This window comes from Indicator indicator, chromosome 22 (assembly GCF_027791375.1).
Source record: "Indicator indicator isolate 239-I01 chromosome 22, UM_Iind_1.1, whole genome shotgun sequence".
Taxonomy (NCBI): Eukaryota; Metazoa; Chordata; class Aves; order Piciformes; family Indicatoridae; genus Indicator; species Indicator indicator.
Window position 1 is genome coordinate 3,950,222 of NC_072031.1, and position 20,854 is coordinate 3,971,075.

Genomic DNA, 20,854 nt, shown 5'->3' on the forward strand with positions numbered 1-20,854 from the left:
GATAGCCATTGCTGCACCAACAGTTTTTGGGACTCTGGCTGTTTTAATTATAACAGTATCGTGAGAACTTTATAAACAGGCAATGGGAAAATGAAGGGAAGGTGAAAACATTGACATCACAGATCTTGGAAAAACATTTTCTTCCTCCCATGGTTCTATGATACAGTGCATATTTATATGTAGATTGGAAGCATTTTGAGGCAGGATCTGTCTTTTGCTGAATGTTGGCAAGGTATTCCCTGCTGGGGAGTTGCAGCTGGTCTCCTTAAGTGATCCGTTTTACAACTGCAGTTTTCACACAGCTTTAGGTCAGGTGTACTGTCAGTTTGTGCTAGGTGTGCAGAAACCTCTCTTTGCATAAGCCCATCTCGACGGGATTATGGCACTACTGTCAGTTGCTTCTGCCTAGCCTGTTCTAGTGGAGAAATTTCAACACAGTTTAGCAACGCACTACTGTCCATAAGGAAACTCGCTGAGCTTAGTCAGCGGAGCTCGGTGCTGGTCTCTCCGGCGCTATAGGCCAGTCCGTTGCCAAGGTCGGAGCTCAAAACTTGCCGAAGGGCTGCCCGGCTGAACGAGAAGCCCGCACGGCTTCGTGGTGAAAAGATCCCGGGTGACTTCACTCCCTCCCGCGCTTCCAGGGGACGGTGACAGCGAGCAGCACTTTCCTCACCCCTCAGCCCCGCCTCGGCCCCGCTGCCATTCCAGGCCTGGCTTTGTGGCCCACCACCCTGCGCCCCCTAGTGGCAGCGGGGAGTACTGGCACATGCGCGCTGCGGGCGGTCCCTATGTCCTCCGCGCCCCTCCGGCGCCGCCGGAAGTGACGCGCAGCGGGCGCCATGGCGGAGGAAGCGGGCGGGCTGCAGCCGGAGGGTGAGAGTTGCACTGTGCGGGTTCGGTGGGCTGTCAGCGACACTCGTACTGCAGCTCTCCTTGTCCATTGCAGACTGCCCGGGGACCGGCAGCACCCAAGCGGGCAGGGCCACCGCCTGCCAAGGATGCCCCAACCAGAGGTTCTGCGCAGCCGGCGCCACGGCCCCGGACCCAGGTGAGGCAGGCCGTAAGGTGGCAGGCGCTGAGGGGCGGCCGCGGGGCTGGTGCGGGCAGCGTGTTCTGACTGCGGCCGTCTCACCTCGCAGCGGAGGCGGCGGAGCTGCGGGAGCGGCTGCGCGGCGTGAAGCACACGGTCCTGGTGCTCTCCGGCAAGGGCGGCGTGGGGAAGAGCACCTTCAGCGCCCTTCTGGCGCACGGGCTGGCGGCGGATGAGACCAAGCAGGTAGGCAGCGCGGGCCGAGCCGCTACGATTTGGGTGCGCTGGCTGGGGTGAGCACCTACGGACGCTCCGCGCAGGGTTTCAGTGCACTGAGCGCCTTCTCCTGGTTCAGGCTTTGAACGCGCTAAGTGGGGTGGAGTCTTGTGGTTGCATGATTTAGACTTGAAGACAGTCTGGTGCAAGCTCGTTTCCAGTGGGGCCAGCTGATTTGTTTGTTTTCCAGGTTGCTCTGCTGGACATAGATATTTGTGGGCCATCGATCCCAAAGATGATGGGTCTAGAAGGAGAACAGGTAAGTGAATGCTCAAACACGTTGTTTAAATGATTTCTCCTTAATATTAACGTTTTAGAGTTTTGTAAACTTAAAGCTTAAAAAAGGACTGCTTATTAGGAAATGTGTCTGGTAGTGCGCAGGGAAATACAGTGAGGTGAAGTTTAGTTTTAGTGTGTAAGAGTTGCCTGCTTTTAGGATGACCAGCTCTCCAAACCACTGCATATTGGCCACGTATTCGTGACTGCGTAAAATTTAAGTAATGTTAGTACAATGCTTTTTGTCAGCCCTGAAATATTTTATATAAATCTATGAAGTCATGGGTAAGTATCTTGTGAGAGGGTTGAACAATCTGGCCCTTCTGCAGTTTTTCCTCAGCTGCTCCCATAAAGCAGTATTTTACCTATAGGCAGGATATCTGTTTACACAGATGTGACTTACTGTAGGTGTTCTGTGTATCATTTGTGTTTATTTCCAATATGACCTTATGTATTGCTTGGATTTTCAGGTTCATCAGAGTGGATCTGGGTGGTCTCCAGTGGTAAGTTGGTGCAACTCTTTCAGAAAGTTTGTTGGGTTTATTTGTGTGGGCACTGTCTTCTAATGTAAAGAGGGAGGGAGGAGCAGAGGCTGCTTCTCTTAATTCTTCTTTTAATGACAGATACCCAGATTCTGTAGCATGTGGATATAGGCTGTATAGACTAGTGTTACACTTTCCTGACATTTTTATGCACTGTGGGCAATAAATAGAACTTAATTGATTTCAATTTTTATTGTTATCGTGGAGCTGCACAGCATGTCACCTTTTCAATGACACTTCAAAGAAGTGTCTTATACCCAAGAAAAAAACACATTAATCTTTAGAAAATGCAGGGAAAGCCTTGCAGGAGTGTGGGTTGTCTAAAAATCATGTTCATGTAGTTAAAAGACAGCTTGATGCTGAGGGGGAAAGCTCCTTTTATGCTTACACTGTCTCTGGTGATTTCATAAACCACTGTAAATCTTACTACAACTGGGTTTTTTCGGTCTCTGAATGTAGTTGGTGAACATTGCACAAATCCTGGAGCTTTTAATGTGCCTTGATAAAAGCAATGCATAAAGTTTTCTGCCTTTATTTTCTTAATGTCTTCCCTTTTTCCAACTGCTTTTTCTATAGAATCTGGTTTCCAAGTTGTTTTTTCTCCTCTTTACTGTTCTGTGTGCTTACCTGAGTTGATTTACTTCTTTTGTAGTATGTTGAAGAAAACTTGGGTGTCATGTCAGTGGGGTTCTTGCTTAGTAGTCCTGATGATGCTGTCATCTGGAGAGGACCAAAAAAAAATGGTATCTATCAAGTGTTTTCAACAATAATTCATGTATTTGAAAGATTTAAAACCATGAGCTTGTTTAACAATTAAATATAGTATAGTAAGCCATAGGAAAAAAAATGAGTGAATGGTTGCTTATTTTCTTCAGTTGAACATATTAATTTGATTAAGTTAGAGGTTCTATTTTAAAAATCTATTTTTCTAAAGCCTTGCCAAAATAACTATATCTATACTTAAGCTGACAACTTGGAAGAATACGTATACCTAGACTATAAATGTTGAAATACAGGGAGATTTTTTTTTTAATTTCTCTCTTCCACATGCTTGCCCCTTCTTTTAGGGCTGATCAAACAATTTCTTCGTGACGTGGACTGGGGAGAAATTGACTACCTGATTATAGACACACCTCCAGGAACATCAGATGAACATTTATCTATTGTGCAGTACCTCAGTGCAGCACACGTAGATGGTGCTGTTATAATCACTACCCCTCAGGTAGGAGAACTTAATTTCTGGGGATAGAAGCATCCATGGTACTTGAAGCCAGTCCTTGGTTTAGAGCCTTTAACTTCAGAGAAATGGTGGTACAGAACGTAAAGGAGTGGCTGTCTCATTTTGTGCCTGCAGCTGGCTGGCCTGTGAGTTAACTGGGTGTCTCTGGAGATGGGGATCTGAGAGGGTCACTAAACCACTGAGCAGTTCACAGTCAAAAGCTGACCCATGTGTGAAGGGAAATGCAGTTTTCATTTCTATCTCCAAGGTTTGCATCATTGTGCATTTGTAACTTGCCAACAGCTTAATGTTCAGAAGTCAGTAAGATGTTTAGTTCGGTTCACCGCTGTGCAAACACTGATGTGTGCTGTTAGTGACCTAGCCTGCTGCCTCCAGTAGGCAGCTTTGTGATGCACTTTTTTAAAAGCAAAATCTGCTTGTGGAGAGATGAAACTCAAAGTATGTCTTGTTCATTGGAGAGGAATCCCTCTGGAGATATTCAAGACCCATCTAGATGCATTCCAGTGTGATCTGGTAAAGGTGATCCTGCTCTGGCATGGGGCATTCCAGTGTGATCTGGTAAAGGTGATCCTGCTCTGGCATGGGGCATTCCAGTGTGATCTGGTAAAGGTGATCCTGCTCTGGCATGGGGTTGGACTGGATGATCTTTTGAGGTCCCTTACAGCCCGTAACATTCTGTGATTCTGTGAACACAAGATCAACTAGCAAAAGGCACATAGCATTTCCACAAAAGCTGAAAAAATAAATGTACAGGAAGTGGTGACGGTAGTACCAGATAGGTGGTGAGGGAAGGAAAAGGGAACATGAGAACTAAACAAGGTCAGGTATGTATGTGCAAAGTCTGAGGGATGATAAACTATTTCACATTTAATTTGGGAAGAGAGAACAGCTGTAAGCCTGGTGGTTCTTGTCCTGTTTGCTCTATGGAGAATACTAGGGATGCTTGTGTAAACTGAAAATGTGAAAAAGTTACATTTAAAGAACTGAAGTCAGGAGATAAAATACCAATTTGGCTGAGTCTTGACTCAAGTCAGATTTCAAAATAGAACCACATTCAGCAGGCTGGAACTGATGTACATGTTCTGTTGCTACTCAGAACTGTTGCTATAGCGCATAATACAGGTTTATGTTCCTGAAAATGTGAAGAAAGCAGTAGTAACACATTACAAATTTCCTTTAAAATTGCTCTAAAGATGTAACTTCATGAGTTGAGTCAAAATAGCAGTGCTTTCAATATTCGTAGGAAGTCTCGCTTCAGGATGTGCGGAAGGAGATCAACTTCTGCCACAAAGTGAAACTGCCAGTCATTGGTGTTGTGGAAAACATGAGTGGCTTCGTATGTCCAAAGTGTAAGGTAAGGCAGGCTGTATGTTACAGCAGTTTTTGTCTTAACATTGTTTCTATATAAAGCAGCTCCAAAAATGCTATGTTGTCGGAAGTGCAATATCTTAACTCTGATTTTCCTGTTGTCCCAGAATGAATCTCAGATCTTTCCCCCAACTACTGGAGGTGCAGAGAAGATGTGCCAGAACTTCAGTGTTTCCCTCCTGGGCAGAGTGCCTCTAGATCCTCAGATAGGTAAAGTTCCCATATTGCACTGCATTTCAAGCAAGTTTTTCCTTCTGTACTGATGTTATTACTGAAAGACCCTGTCTTGGACACTGATAAATTTGAATATTACACGTTTTGTCTCTTAGGTAAGTGCCTGTGTTTAGATAGAGTTTTGAATCAGAAGTTACTGCAACAGTGACACAGCATGGTGTGACAATAGGAGACTGTCAGAATAACTTATTTAGCCTGGAACTTAATCTTGATTAAGATTCAATTAGGCATATTTTCAGATACCACCAAAGTATAACATATCTTTCCCTTCAGTGTAATCACCTGGAAGTGCAGCCTGAATAGAATACTAACCACTATGAATAATAATACCTTGTTCAGCATTAAAACTAATGCTTAAACTTCAATGTTACTGGTACCACCCAAGTTCTGTTGTGGGTAGTGAGAAGGCAAAGGCTTGGTTCCTTGCCCTGCTGTTTGTTAGAAATTAGTGCTTGCTTTAATGACATCAAGGAACAGGTCAGTACTTCAAGGTTTCTGATAACAGTATTCTTCTGTGAAACTGTAAGCTGTGGGTCTGGTCCTGTTACTGATATAGGGACATCTTAAAAGGAATAGAATCGAGTGGCTCTTTGGAAGGGTATAACTGGTAGCAGGCTAGCAGGTAAAATAGAAGTTCATCTCTTCCTGTTGTTTGCTTTCATGTTTTCCCCTTGTCCTTCAAGGAAAAAGTTGTGACAAAGGGCAGTCTTTCTTGTCTGAAGCACCCGAGTCTCCAGCAACGTTGTCTTACAGGAATATCATTCAAAGTAAGTCTGAAAATAGCTCAATTCTGAGCACTTCTGCAGTAAAGGTGCTAACCAGAATTCTGTTGTTCTGCCACAAATACTAGAAATCAGTAGATGTGCACAGTGATTATGAAAGCACCAGATGCAAATACTGTGTTCACCTTTTGGAGTATCAGTTAAGATAGGCTTTTAAAGCAGTATTGAAATTGCATTGAGTAACTGGTTTCAGTTTGGTCCCAGTCATAAATTTTCCGGGGACATGGCTTTGTACTTGTTCTTGCAGGGAAGTTCCCAGATTCACCAGCAGGCCTGTTGCAGGTGCTCTCCATAGGTGGGGTATGGTACACCTGCCTGATTGCTGCCTCCACTTCTAACTGCACAAAATACCCATTGAAAACCACCTATAGATCTGGCAATGTGCAGGTTAAAGATACAAACAGCTGGGAGATTCCTAAAGCCATGTGCGCTGTGATAGAGGCCCAGCTTGTGAGAGTTGCACCAGTAGGGGTCAGAGTCATGCAACAATAACTAACTCCTGATGTGCAGCTGAAATACTATTTCTATTTTCTTTTCTCTGTCTTTGCAGGAATTCAGGAATACTGTGATCAGCAGCAGTTTCAAGAAGAAAAGATTATCTAATCTATGAGTGGAGTAAAAGTGTAGCTCTTGTTGAATTATAGCAAAGTAACTTATGCCTTGACTTAATAAAAGGAATGTATTCTTTTTTTATATTGCAAATAAAGTCTTAATATAAATGTCCTTGCTGTAGGTGTTTTCTATACCTCAAGATTCTCATAGGTGGTCTCAAAGTTTGCCAGAAAGCTCTAAAGTGGAATCTTCATCCCTCTTAGGTAGGTGCAGTCTGCACCCAGGGTACTAATGACCTGAATATGAAATTGGTAGTTGAACACACACATAAAGAAGATCTTATGTAGAGAGATGAACATAAAATACCCTTGGCTGATGCTGTTGTTTGCATCTAATGCATCTGCTGTGGTCATGGACTAGACTGTGTCCTGCCTCCAATGCTAGGTGATGCCCACTCACTCTTTCAGGGAGTGACATCCTTTAAGTATCTCCTTTTACTGGAGATTTGTATTTGAGAGTGACATTTTTTATACTTGTTCAAAATAAAAACCTACAAGAGTTTAATCAATTATAGTACAGTATTTTATTTATTACAGGTGTCAGAATAAGATTAACATATCTTAACTATTGATAACTGGCTGCTTCACAAAAGCTCTGTGTGAACATGCTGCACAACTTCTGTTTTTCTACTTGACCCTAAGCCTGAGCACTAAAAAATAAGCATCAGGTATCTTTAATAACTAAGAGGCTTTTTGTGATTGTAATATCTCTCTTTATTGAGGAATCAGACCTTTGAGAAGTCAGCATTGTATACAAGCGGGAAAGGCAGTTTGATTTTGTGTATTGTGGTTCCAAAACTAAACAAATTAGCATCATCTTTTGATTACCTTCTAACTCTTGGTTAAGGTAAGCCAACAGTTGACTGATTGGTTTGGGTTTTGTTTTGGAAGTTTGGGGGTTTTTTTTCTTAAAGCAGCACTCAGTATAAGCACTGGTTTTGTGATATACAAACACTTCTTGATGGAACTTCTGAGTAACAAAGGCTTTAAACCTTTCATAATCCAAAGCCTCAAACACAAATGACATAAAATCTTTAATATATCATGCAGGTGTTAATTAGTAGCATATTACTTAAAGATCTTGATGTGAAGAACAGCTTTCATAAATGATTTTTACTGCTCGTCCTTTCAGTTCTTCCTTAGCTGACTAGTGCCTTTCTTCCCGTGTTCTTCAGTGCGCTCTTCTGAAGTTGCTGTCTGTCCTGGATGAGCATAGGAAGCGTGGGTGTTGGCATAACCTAGTATGTGAGAATCTTACAAAAAGCAGGGAAGAGCCTGTCAGAAGCAGGAGGGTTGAAGACACCTGTCCCAGCTGTGCTTAAGCAGAGGCACTCATAGCCTCAGAAGATATCCCTCCAAGGATTTAACTGAGAGGACATTCCTCATGTGGCTCGGAAGCAGCTCAGCTGTGAAGCTTCAGCAGGCTCCAAATCTAGAGCTGGGGTACAGCCCCCTTGAGGAGTTCCACAAGCTGGGCGAATCAAGCTAGCCCTGCCAGGAGTTACTTTGAGAACTAAGACATGGGTGGAGCCCAAACAACAGTGTGAGGCAGGTTAGTATGTGACAAGTCATGCGCTGTAGCTGATAGATCAGCTCAGTACTTACTCTTGGGAACATCTGTGACAAAAAACCTTGAAGCTGCTCTGCTGGTGCTCTTTGATCCCCCTAATTTGCAGTGGATGTAGCCATATAAATTAGCAGTCTGAAGTGAGATCCCAGCTATCACAAGGGCCTGTGAACAAATAGAAGTTCAGCTGGAATAAATACAATGCTAGATACAGACCCTATGTGTGCATATGTATGTGGGGGTACTATTTAAATACATACATGCTATAAGAGGGAGATATTCCTTCCAATAATAAACTACCTTCTAAAAGATCCAACTGTGTCAAACTTCACACAACAGTTCCTTTCTACAAGATGCCTCTCTAAATTATCAAAGCACTGGTAACTTTTTTTTGTCATCCTGCATCTTGATAGACTTCATCACTTACCTAAAAGCAGCTATTAAAAAAAGGATCTATTCAACATATTCCACAATCCTTTCACTTTTTCAAGCCTAATTTGTATCACATCAGATACACAGCAGGCTTGTTTAGCTGACAAACTGCTTTATATACAAATAAGATCCTGTAACTTGCAGCTTTACAAAAAGAGCATTGATAGACAGGAATCCATACCTAGCATTAATGGGCAGTGAAAATAAATAGATCCCTTTGTGGTACTAGAGGCTTGGCAGCAGGCAGAACCCAACTGATACACTTATGAAATAACTTACGAGAACTGTTTTTGTTGGCCTCAGCAAGTTTCCTGGAAGCTATTGTATTTTCATTTATGTAAATTGCTTTTTACAAGCACCTGGCCAACCTGCCTCCAGTGCTGGCTCATTCTCCACCCAGCCTTCAGTTTAGCAAACAATCTCTGCTTTTCAAAAACATAGGTGGAGCCCTCGAGAAAGCCTGCTGGTTTAATTTTAACTGTTGCTTGTTTAGCTGTGCTGTTTGGGGAACTAGAAAGTGGTTAATGATTTGCAATTGATTTCTAACTGTGGATGAATTTCTTCTTTAATAAGAAAATGTAATCTTGACTGTTACTGGTTATGTTGTTGCACATGTCCAAAACACTTTCTATCTGTTCAAACTGAATTAAGAAATTGTAATTAGCATAGCTAGGAACTTGACAAAACTAATTCTAGGGCAAGTGAAACAAGTGAAAACATGAAGATTTCATAGACAGAAATATCTTAAAGTGATATATGGAGTAAATTTTCTCTTGTATTAAGAAAAATGTGGATTTTTTTTGTTAAGTAGATGGCTTATAAATACAGTAACTGTAAAATACATTCTTACAGCTCACTTTATGAAGCTTTTGAGCACCTTGATACTGATTATTTTGAAAGGGAATGGTACCAGAGATCTTAAATCCTCATTTTTAACAGTAAGTAACATTCAAGTCCCAAGAATCTGTGAAAACCAGCATCACTGGTTCATATTTTTTTGTCCTCTCCTATTAAATTCATTTGACTGAGATAAGATGGGGGAAATTAAGTTGCTACAGTTATGAAGAAGTCTGTAATTTTGACAGCCACTTGAGGGTCACATTAGATGAAGGAGCTGACATCCTACTAGAAGAGGGAATAAAAATTACTAATCTGCTCCAGAATGCAGGGCTTGACTACAGAAACCCCATGTTTTCTGTTAGAGGAATTTCTGTTCTATTGGAAGACTGGGTTCAAGACTGTTGCAAAAGTCCTCTAGCAACACTGTTTATCAGCCATAGGTCTTTCAGTACCCCCAGACTTACCAGCCATTTCAGCTTCAAGGAGAACAAGCTGCTAAAGAAAAACACTGTCCAAATAACTGGGCAGATAATGAGCCCAAGCCAAAAGATTCGAGCTTCAGCTTCAGTTGGGGCAGCTATTGTAGGCACCTAGAAGGAAAATTATTGAAACCACTGGTCAAAAAGACAAAATCCCCAATAAATAACAGATCAGCAGAGGAGAAAGAATGGACAAAATTACTTCTTTACCTAAATTTCACTTATTATATACATATAAGGGAGATTGAGTAAGAAGAGAAGTAGCTAATCCCAAGTTTTCTGCCTGATGCCCTGCTATACCTGACAGCAATTTCTTTTCAAAGGTTCTGGTGTCTGCTCACATATAAATAGTTATTCTTTTGGTCACTGATAGCTCCCACTAACACTACAGATTAGTAGCATTTCAAAGTCAAAGTTCTGTTACACTGATAACTGCTTTTACACTTCAAAACTACAAAACTAATTTTGATTCAAACATTAGATTCAAACTTTAACAAGGCCTTAGGGAAACGTGAAACACAAGGCAGTGCAACAAGCAGAGCTTTAGTGTAAGCATTTCTCTCTCTGTAGTGTATATCCATGGCACGTACCATGTTCATAAATCAAAACCATGAGGGGAAAATAATCAGTCCAGTATTGGAAAAGCTATAGCATCTAATGTGGAAATTACTGCAATGAGCTGTTGCAAGTGCTAACAAGCGCTTATAAAGATTGCCCATAGGATTTAATCAGTTGGTTCCAGTTCAGACAACAGAATTCTCATAACAGTGCTCATGTCCATGCATTTTCCCCAAAAACATGCAGTTTCTTTGCTTATCTTCAATCTTGCATGACGCTTTAGTTTTCTAATATGTAAACTACAGTTTTGCGAAGACCTTCAAAAATACCAGCTTCACAACTGGAAAAGCTTTGGACTCTTCCGCTTTGGACTCTTCCACTTTGGACTCTTCCACTCTGAAAACCGAAGTCTTTTAGCTCACTTTCAGTATCTCAAATTCTCCATGTAAAAATAAGACTCCTCCATCCATGGTGAGGCAGACAACGGCATCCAACTTGTAAATACAGTTAAGTTACTCTATCTTGCCTAAGAAAACCCTGAAAGCCTCAATAATTACAAGGTGTCTTTTTAGCCCAGGGTGTTTGGGAGAGCACTAGCAGCATCAGAATGTTCTGTGATTCCACACCGTATTTCATGAGCATGAATAAAATATTTGTTTGAAAATACTGAATTTGAACTATTCAGCATTGCTTTCAACATAGATAGACCTTTCCTGAAGAGGATTCTGTGTTGGGATTAATGATGTAAAGATGTGTTTATTACAAGATGTTATCACTAAAAAAATAGAACTGCCAGAAATGTTTCATACAAGTAGTACCATGCTATGAATATTTATTCTGCTGATACATATGATGGCAATGTTGTGAGATCAGTTATGTCCTTAATGCTTCCAGGATACGGCAATCCAGTGTGCTTGCAACTGAATACTTAACCTTATTTTCCACAGAAGGTGGATAAACAGTAACTGTTACAAAGGTGCTCTATTTGTTACTTTATTTGACTTAGTATCGGCTCTACAAGCTTTCCTAGGGATTTTGTGTGTCCTGTGCCTACTTCCATTAACAGGCTTACCCTTTTTGCTTCAAACACCCAATGACTTTTTCCATCTTCATCAATCTGGTTCCACCAACGCAAACCAACCAAGAGTCTTCCTGTCACATTCTAGTGACATAAACAATTATTTGCATTAATGAGTTGCATAATTCACTTGTCAGACTAACAAATTGGGGGGGGGGGGGGGGGGGGGAGAAAGCAAGCGTATCTGAAATCACAGTATTTTATCAAATATTAAATGTTCTAAAAGCTGTACCAGCTTGAGCACAACTGTGATAAAGGATGAATGAGTTACCACAAACTTAGAGGCCTTTTCTCCTTCTCTGATATGACAGTACAAAAACATTGATTTAGGTAAGAAATGTATAGGATGTATCTTTTCTAAGTCTGTTAGTTTGGGAAGCTCCCAATAAACTTATTTCCCCAGTAAGAGAGGAGAATGGTGAACAAAAACACCCTGAAAAAAAATGGAAGATTAATTATAAGCAAGTGAACTGTGTGGAATCAGGCAAACCAGGTAAGAAAACCTTTCTGCACCTGGATGAACACTACAAGTTTTCGGTATACTGGAGATGCACCAGTGCTTCACTTCTACAAAGCAAAAGTCTTGTTCCATGAGTGGAGCCCCTGAGATTCTGAACTGGTCTGACTCATCTGCCTGCATATGATTTAGGGCACTGGTGCCACAGCTGTGCCCCCAGGAGCCTTCTGCAGCCCCTGCATGCTGGGTCTGGGTACACAATCACAGCTTGGGATATCCTTTGACATGCACTGCTGAAAACCAGTAATACTCATTTATTTTTTCCTGAGAGAGGAAGGGTACAAACAAAACTACCTATGGCAAGGCAATTTTCTCACCATACTTAGCAGCTCCCACCAGCCATAGAGAACAAGCTGATGAACAGTAACTAAGACATCTAAATGTCTTAACTAAAATAGGCTAGACATTTAATAATTCAACAATACATACACGTATACAACATATACAATCAATACACTTATTTCCTTTTTTTGTTTGTTTTATTTAATGGCACACAAAATACTTTCAAAGGCAGTTACCATTCAGGGTCATCTTACCTTAACTGACCAAAAGTCAAAGGATAGAAGGAGGAGAATAGTGACAAAACAGGCAACAAAGCTGTTGCTGAACCAGTCACAGAACAAGTAGGTAATAATAGCACTCACTCGGAAAAATAGGTGGAAAAAGGTGGCCAGTGGGTGCCTAGAAAACAAACAAAAACAGAGCACTTAGGAAGTAATGGGACAAGAAGGACTGTTACAGTATTTGCTAAGTGTAGCATAGCACAGCTATTTCTACTCTGCAATGGTATTTTGGTTTGTAGCTGCTCTTATTTTATACATTGATGTGTATCTTCATTATCAAAGCAACAATATTTCCTGTAACTAATCCTCAATCTAAAGCTGGAATGTGTGGTTTGTGTCAAACTTTCTCAAAGACAGGACAAAATCCAGAGTCTCTCACCAGTTTCTTTGGTATTGCATGAAGGAATTTAGTGGTTGTGTTCAAAAATCTACCCTAACATCCCCATCTTTTCATGAAATAAATCAGCATCACAAGGCACAAAATAATTGGGACAGATCTTATGTTTTTCAGAACTGTTCTGAAAACAAGAACAGGAACTAACAAAAAAAAAAAGCTGTTGGGTTTAGGACAAAATGAATCTTCATATGTATGTCTGAAACAAAACACTTCCTGTTTCAGAGAGAGTACAATTTGGGAATCTAACAGCTCTTATGAATGAATGTTCATTAACTTCACTAGATATTTGTGCTCTGCTCATCAAATTTTGCCTGAAACAAAATAAAAGGGAGTTTCAGTGGAAGAAGTAACTCTGTGGCATGGGATAGTGGCCTGTACAGTGAGACTGGGGTTTGGGGAATGCTACAATGTTGTCAGGATAATATGCCAAGCACAAAAACTTATCCTGTACAGCTGTGCTTGTATTAATTCAACATGACAATTTAGAGGCCATGGCTTTTAAGTAATTTCTTCCCTTGATGCTGATTAAAACCTCTTTTCTAAATAAGATTTTTTTTTTCAGAATGGATTGTTTCATTAAGCTCCTCCACCTCTGTAAATAACAGTAGTACAGCCTAGGTCATAATTAATTATTCAACTATTAAATTGCTTTCTCTATTCTTGTGCATAATAAAATTATGCATATAGTATATACACAATTATAATTATTATTATAAGCTTATTAGATTAAAATTACAATAGTTACTACATTTATGTATTGATTTTAATATTATTATTTCATAGCTATTTAAGTATTCTAGTAATTATCTATATTCTGTACTGGCAATACTGTGCTTGTAGTCCTACACACACATGACTGGGTAAGCAAGAATGATGCAAAGCTGTAATTTATACTTACTCCTGATCATGCCCATGCTAACCTCAAATTTTCCAAAAACTACTTCTGACTTAAAACTAAACATGTGACATTTTGAGCAAAAGGAGCTTTTTCTGCCCTGAGCAGACAGGTGGGTGGAGTGGATATTGTGAACTCTCAAAACCAGATAGTGTCTTGCTACTTCAAGTCTTGATCTCATTCAGGAAGATGCAAGAGTTCATTATGTAAGTGGTATCTTGTGTCTGTACAAGCTATTCATGGAGCACAGGGTGGATGGAGCTTTTGTAACAGTAGCAAGGGCTTCAAATGTGAAAAGAACTTTGGAGAAGCAGTGCTTCGTTTTGGAAGTCAGAGGATGAATTACAGTTTGGATGCTATATCTGTTCCAATATAAAACTCTGAAGAGTGTTTAGTAGAAACAAGTACGTGAGCAAGAGGCTCACATTTATTCCAGCTCCAAGCACTTTATTGAGACTCTGGAATATCACTTCTCTCACAAGGATGTGGCTAGCCAAGGGACTTGCAGATTCTTGTCCTAGGGCAGAAGTATGGAGATACATCAAAACTTACACCTCATTCTTAGAACAACTCTCCCAGTCTCAGAAAATCTCCACATATTTATTCTTTTTTACAAAAAAATCCAAATTCTGAAACTAATCCAGTAAACAAACTGTTCACTTCCTCACTTAACAGAAGCATTTTCTGAATTCATAGCCTTCAGATGAAACATATAGCTCCTATCATATATAAACAGATTTTTTAACAAGGAGATAATCCCAGATAGATAAAATTGTCTTTTAAAACCTGAAGGTAAACCGTCTGCATCCTTTTTGAAACAAACAAATGAACAAAGAAACCCAAACAACAACAACAAAACCCACAACTTCACAACCTTTATGTGAATGCATTTATATTGAATTCAATTCCATTTTTTTTTAAAGCTTATTTTCAGAAATACAATGGCATTAGGAAATCAGTGTATAAACTAACATGATTTCTTGTACTAAAGGAAGGCAGTACAGCCTTTAAAATGTAATAACTTCTCATTATTATTCAAATACAACAAAGAATAAAGGTAACCAAAGCCTGCACTGGCTTTGGTTGGCGCACATTTGCACCTGAGAGCATAGCAACCCTCTCACTTGGACTTTTAGTTATCCTTTCATATCTATGCCAGTGTATATCTGGATCCTTGTGGCTAAATGATTATCATGACCGTAAACTCTGCTCAGTTTGCAGGCATGATGCCTATCAGGATAGAAACGAACTGTTATGAACTTAATTGCATCCCATATTAAGGAATCAAAGTGGGTAAACCGCAAGAGATTCATTCCCAGTACCTGCTCAGAAGTGCTACAGCAACAGTCTACATGCTGCTTTTTGTACCTCTGTCTGGTACTTCAAAATATCTAGCCAAATTTTGAATAAACAGGCTTCTGGGCTTGATCATCTTGTGCTACCTGTGTGTGGAAAAGAAGCTATGAAAGTACCCACTAACTACATCACAATCCACACTGTGGTAGGTTGAAATTCCTACAGCCTGAAACTACCACACACACCCCATTTGCTTCTAAGTAGCACATGCACCTGCCCTGGAGAATCACAAAGGCACACTTGTCATAGCTTACACAATTCCTAACCAGGTTCAATATATATGAAATTGGTATAAAGACAAATGACTGGAACCTGTCATTATACCAGCTAATAAGACAACAAAATTCGGCAGTACATGGGTGTGTTTCAGGCTCGTTTGCACAAGATTATTCATAAATCTTCTGTGTGAACAACATAAGGAATGTCATGTCTATATTCTGTCTCAGAAATTTTTTAGTATTGTCACAAGGCAAGAAAGAGCAGCAATCTCTAATAAGCATCTACACAAAGCAGATCAATTATTAGTATGGTTTACAGGTACTTTGCCCACGTTTTTGAGTAGCATAAACCAGCAAGAATAGATCCCTAAAGAAACTGGTGCTGTAGACCTCTTACAAACATTTCAGGCTGGTTTCGCTTCATGCTAACTCTAGTCTCATAGATTGAATCTGATATTTTTGTTTAGGTTAATCCTTTAGGTTAAACCTTTATTGCTAAATACTGCAATTCTGGAAATGTTAGTCTTGTGTCATGGATGACTCATCATGTAGTTGCAAAGTCCAATGGACTGGAAGGGCAGAAATGTTTTATCAGCCACTAGTAAAACAGAGTAGTTGTATCATAAAGCTACAATTGTTTGTTTGCACATCTCTGATAACACTTATGTTTGGCTTAACATCTCTTAGTTTTCTTTGTTTATGCCTACAATAAATATTAACACTGTAATGGGCCAGAGTAAACTGGAGCAATGTGGAAGTGAAGTAATATAAATCAAAGCTAATTATATACATTATTGATGAGTGTATACACATGCATAATTCCTTTTGACTTATTTTTCCCTTGACAGTCTTTGACTGGAGATTCTTCAAAAGCCACTGAGATGGAACAACAGCTGTGTCACCTGGGATCTGGATATGGACAGAGCTGTAGAATGGCATCTCTGGTAACATAATGGTAGGCTGAAAGAAGAGATGGATCAGTGGTTTGGATTTTCTTAAATAACAGCTCCAAGGATAAGATAATTATTATAGTTATATTCCACATAACATTACATCCTGTAGTAGGAAAATGCAACATTTCTATTGCAAGTAACTGCTGTTTCCCTTCAGCTGCATGTGCAATGCAATGCCAGAGCATGATGCTGCACAGCTTGTTTTGCTGAAGATGGGTGCTCTCTCCACTTCTCCAGGTCTAACAAAAGCACTGGTTGCTTGGTTGGTTGGTTCGAGTTTTCTTGTGTATGTTGGCTTTGGGTATGTAAAATTTCAGTTTGCATTGGCGGGAGGTCGCTGAGCCTGCCGGGCAGCTGGGCTGTGAGGCTGGCAGGCCTGCCCACCTGCTCCAGCCCATGTCCAGCACTAAGCATCTCCCCAGCTTGCCCGGACGGTCTGTCCCAGAGCTTCTCCTTGTGAAATACGGGAATTAGGTGTTTAAATGGAGTTTATTGCATTTCAGTGCGCCTACTCAACCGGGGCAGCAAGGGCTGCCCAGGCCCCGTTAGCTCAGGCGGGCGCTGAGGCCTCCGCGCCGAGCCGGGAGCGCTCCGCGCCGTTACCTGATCTTTGCTTTCCGCAGGGCCAGCTCTTCCTCGTTTCCGAAATCGAGAGAGACATCCTCGGTGTCGTCCACCAGCGCCTGCGGCAGGGAGCCCGTCAGTGGGGAGGGGCCAGGGGAGCCGCGCCACCACCCGCTCGCCTGTCGCGCCCCGCACCGTCCGCCGGCGCCTCTACCTGCTTCATCCTCCGCCTCAGCCAGCCCGACTCGGCTGCCAGCCGCGGCGGTTGCCAAGGCCCGAGAGGTGTTTCAGACAAAAGGGTCCGTGCTACCGCCTGCCCTGGGCGAGCCTGCGGCGGGGCCGGGCCGGGCCTGGCCAGCGCTGCGCTGCGCTGTGCTGCGCTGCGCTGCTGGTGGGGGGCCGGAGCCCGGGGCTTGACCAGGGGCGGGGGTAGGCTGCACCTAGCGCGGGCCGCGCTCGACGCTTGAAGCGCCTCGGAGCTGGACGACCCCAGATAAACTTGTGGCAGTGCGGCCCGGCGGGGTTGTTTGTTTCTTCCTTTACGTCTGTGTCGATGAGATGCCTTTAGCTGTCAACCTCCTCCCTACCACACTTAGGCTCCCAACGGTCGCCGAGGCCTGGGCCCCGTCAGTGGGGCAAGCTGTAGGGGTGAGGAGCCAGAGCCCTCAGTGAACTCAAGCCCATTGCCCAGCGCTCTGAGCTATCTGCTCCACTGGCAACGCTCACCAAGCACACCTGCCTGCAGCCGGCGTCTTAGGTCTTGGTCTGAAGATAAACCCTAAAGGGGAAAGCAGTGAAGAGAAAGGTGATGGTACATGTGTGAATATGATACACCCTGCATGTTTCATTTGAGGGCTACAGATGGTACCAAGAATCTGTTGTCCTGTCAGTGCTGGGTCAAACCCTGTGTGCTGTCCCCTGCCTTGCAGTGGGCCTGTGTCCCTGTATCATCACAGCTCTTAAAGGGCAACTCAGTATGGCTATAGTAGTGCTATATATTGTGGAGCTTCTGCTTCTTCCCGATTGCCAGATTATTCATTTCATCTACCATTAGCTCTTTCATATCTCAGCACAGTTCTGTCAGCAAGTCTGATGGACTGCATTTAGTAGTTCTCTAATGTTGTCTGAGCTGTTGCATTTTTCTTCTAAGGCACCACAATATAATTGTTTGTTACATGCCTTATCAAGTAAAACAGTCCTTGCTTCTATGGGAGAGGTGATAATCAGCCTGTCACATACATTAAGTGTCTGACTTACTACTCCGGTGCTGCTAAATAATTTCATTAGAGATGAAATGATAGAACTAAAAAAGAAATAGAAGCTGTGTTTTTTAATTTTAAAACAGACAAATATTTGTATAATTTTTCTCCTGGTGCTTGTCTCCACTGATAACTCTAGCGATTATCTCTTTTCCTAAGAAATTCTGTAAGAAAATCCAAGATGACTATCACTATGCCTTGCAAATGTTGTTAATTGCTGGCTGAAACATAGGGTAAAATAGTTCTAAACCGCATCATTTGCTGCTGTGTGTTTACCATCATCTTGCAGACAGTCCTCCCCCCAGAAAAAATAATGGTCTTTCTATCATAGAGCACTATCAGTGTAAAAGTTTTGGTATGAAAACCTCATAAATCTCTGTTTCAACAATAAATGGAACCTCCCTATGGTTAAGATGAAGTCAGCTGATTTCTCTTTTTCTTTGGAGAGTTGCCTGGAATCTTGCACTGGCATAACAGACTTGCCCTGTAAACTGTACAAGGAGGATATTTTGAGTAGCTTGACAGCTATTGGTCTGGTTGGAGTATCTCAGTGGTATTTACAGTTAGGTATTCTGTTCCTCTGAATATTGTTTATCCAAGAAAAACTCTGACTCACATTAGATACACTTGTAGTGGTTGGAGATTCGATAAAATGTTTACAATTGGAGGAGATAGACCAAATTAGAGAAAGTATTAAATAGAAAACTTTCTAATAGTGTCACCTTCTAATTCATTTGTAAAAGATTATTTCTTGTTTTGGCCTGGAACCAATTTCTGTGGAATATTGTGGCTGTAACCTGAATTGTAGTAATGGGCAGCTCTGTATTAACAGGAGAGATGCCACAGCATTTACTTAACAGATTAGGAGAGTCTTTTAGTTGGGTGATACAGAGCAATACACTCTCAGTGGAGATCAAAGTATGCACTAAGTGCCTGCAGGGGAGAGGAGCTTCAGAACAAGGGTTTGAGGCTTCCCTTTCCCCATGGCAGAGCAGGCCAGAGACCATGCTGCAGGACTATGGAAATATGGGCCTGAAACTCCTGAAAAAGAAGTGGTATGACTGTATCTGTGATACCACACTCAGGGCCTGCAGTTACAAGAATAACAGCACTGCTACTGAAATTAGTTTTAAGTGCTGGCTTATTCAAGTGGTTGAAGGTAGAGCTATTGTGTCTAATATTGTGCTTAGTTGACAAAAATCAGAAATGCTCTAGGGAAGCCCCTAAAATACATGGTTTCTTCAACTGTCAGTGTAGTATTTTTGCCCAGTTTTCTTGCCTCCATCATTCTGAAACTTGACATAGGCTGTGGGTTTGCTCATGTCCTTTTCCTTGTTGGTTTGGGTTTGCATTTGTATTTTGTTTCCCATTTTTGTTCTATTTTATTTCAGTGTAAGGGGAATTGCCAATGTAGCAGTGTACTAGTAGATGAAGTCCAGTGGTGGTAACAGAAAGATTATTAATATTTTTTATTTATTTTTTGAATGCTCTCAGCTGTAGATGAATGACAAGCCCTTCTGTTAACAAGATGAATCCTGTTCTTTACTGTCTGTCCCAGAATTACTTCTAAGACATCTGTGCATTTATGATGCACACAGACTTTTTGAAAACCAGGGGAAGGAATAAGAGCTTTTTCTCAGGTGTTTTTTTCTCCTCCATCTGTAGGCCAAGCAGCAGCTGGGTATTGTTGCACCTCCTGGTGCTTATGGTGTTCTTTCAGAGCATGCAGCCACACCAACTGCTAGTGAGAATGTTTCACACTCCATCTTTGGCTTCCTGATTAAATACTTTGTGCTAGCAAAACTAATGTAATAAGAGAATAGCATGCTTATAAAGCAGCAGTGCTTTAGCAAAATACTGCTAAATCAGCAATATTTTACTAATTTTCATTTGTTTCTGCCTTTTATTTCACTGGGAAGTTTCAGCAGGTGCCATAGCACAATCATTTTAGTGCCAGTGAAAGTAATGGACTCATTTTAGAAGGCTCACTGAAAACTCCAAAGGAGAGCTCCCTAAGGAAGGACAGGTTCTCTTGGCTGAATATGTATGCCTGGGCAGCCACTGACACCCATGACAAGGAATACAGAGTCAATGCTATTTGGATTGTCCCCTCTTTTTAAGACTGGTTTGACAAGTGGCTGAGTTTTTGTTCTTCTTGCAGAAAAAGGAGATCAACCTTCGTCAGTCAAGGCCAAGGGAAAGCATACCAGGTCATGGCATCAGGTCAGGAAGAAAGTGGTGGAATTCATAGTTTAAATCACAGAATCACAGAAACATTCAGGTTAGAAAAGACCCTCAGGATCACCAAGTCCGATAACCCTACTCTACAAGTCACCCCTAAACCATATTCCCAAGCACCACATCCAAACGACCTTTAAACACATCCAGGGCAGCACGTTCCAATGCCTGACTACTCTTTCTGTGAAAAGTTTTTTCCTAATGTCCAGTCTAAATGTGGGCCTATAAACACAAAGATGGTTTAGAAAGTATTTGATAGCTTGCTACTGAGAACAACTTCATGTCTTTGTCTTCATATGTCTGCCTTGTGGTAACTGAACTGCACAAGCTAGGCTAGAAAGTTGATGTTGTTTGTTGTTACTATTATTTATGTTACTAAACTAAAAATGCAAGGGCTAAGAGTTTTTAAACTCTAATATTTCAGAGAAACAGAATAATTTGATTGAATGTTTATGGCAGATTGGCAGCAATTCTGGATCTCCCAGCCTAATAAAAGTAGAAACCAAAGTCATTTCTGCAGGAATGCCTGTAGAAGTTAGTCTATGAGGATTTTGCAAAGCAGGCACCTAACCAGGTCTTTA

The 20,854-nt window shown here is 41.5% G+C and overlaps 2 protein-coding genes across 2 annotated transcripts; one reads left to right on the forward strand and one right to left on the reverse strand.

Annotated features, from left to right (window-relative positions):
* The first annotated feature begins 839 nt into the window (after nucleotides 1-839).
* On the forward strand, nucleotides 840-6,420 carry NUBP1 (NUBP iron-sulfur cluster assembly factor 1, cytosolic). Its single transcript, XM_054390915.1, has 11 exons — nucleotides 840-873; nucleotides 947-1,048; nucleotides 1,140-1,276; nucleotides 1,497-1,565; nucleotides 2,053-2,085; nucleotides 2,777-2,867; nucleotides 3,192-3,346; nucleotides 4,608-4,718; nucleotides 4,840-4,942; nucleotides 5,650-5,733; nucleotides 6,299-6,420. Exons 1-11 carry the CDS (start codon nucleotides 840-842, stop codon nucleotides 6,349-6,351), a joined length of 972 nt encoding a protein of 323 aa, XP_054246890.1. The 3' UTR covers nucleotides 6,352-6,420.
* Nucleotides 6,421-7,376: 956 nt separating this feature from the next.
* On the reverse strand, nucleotides 7,377-17,015 carry TVP23A (trans-golgi network vesicle protein 23 homolog A). Its single transcript, XM_054391056.1, has 8 exons — nucleotides 16,991-17,015; nucleotides 16,816-16,895; nucleotides 12,367-12,511; nucleotides 11,300-11,397; nucleotides 10,539-10,552; nucleotides 9,663-9,775; nucleotides 7,965-8,091; nucleotides 7,377-7,612 (listed from the first exon to the last, which is right to left on the reverse strand). Exons 1-8 carry the CDS (start codon nucleotides 16,997-16,999, stop codon nucleotides 7,488-7,490), a joined length of 711 nt encoding a protein of 236 aa, XP_054247031.1. The 5' UTR covers nucleotides 17,000-17,015; the 3' UTR covers nucleotides 7,377-7,487.
* Between the last annotated feature and the right edge of the window lie 3,839 nt (nucleotides 17,016-20,854).

Excerpts from the sequence above, each read along its gene's own strand:
- NUBP1 (XM_054390915.1), top strand. The coding sequence starts at position 840 with ATGGCGGAGGAAGCGGGCGGGCTGCAGCCGGAGG. Across the intron at positions 1,566-2,052 it reads TGGGTCTAGAAGGAGAACAG|GTTCATCAGAGTGGATCTGG; the intron begins GTAAGTGAATGC and ends TTGGATTTTCAG. Across the intron at positions 4,719-4,839 it reads TCGTATGTCCAAAGTGTAAG|AATGAATCTCAGATCTTTCC; the intron begins GTAAGGCAGGCT and ends CTGTTGTCCCAG.
- TVP23A (XM_054391056.1), bottom strand. Across the intron at positions 12,512-16,815 it reads CTGCGGAAAGCAAAGATCAG|GCACCCACTGGCCACCTTTT; the intron begins GTAACGGCGCGG and ends TTTGTTTTCTAG. Across the intron at positions 7,613-7,964 it reads TGTCACAGATGTTCCCAAGA|ATTCTCACATACTAGGTTAT; the intron begins GTAAGTACTGAG and ends GCTTTTTGTAAG.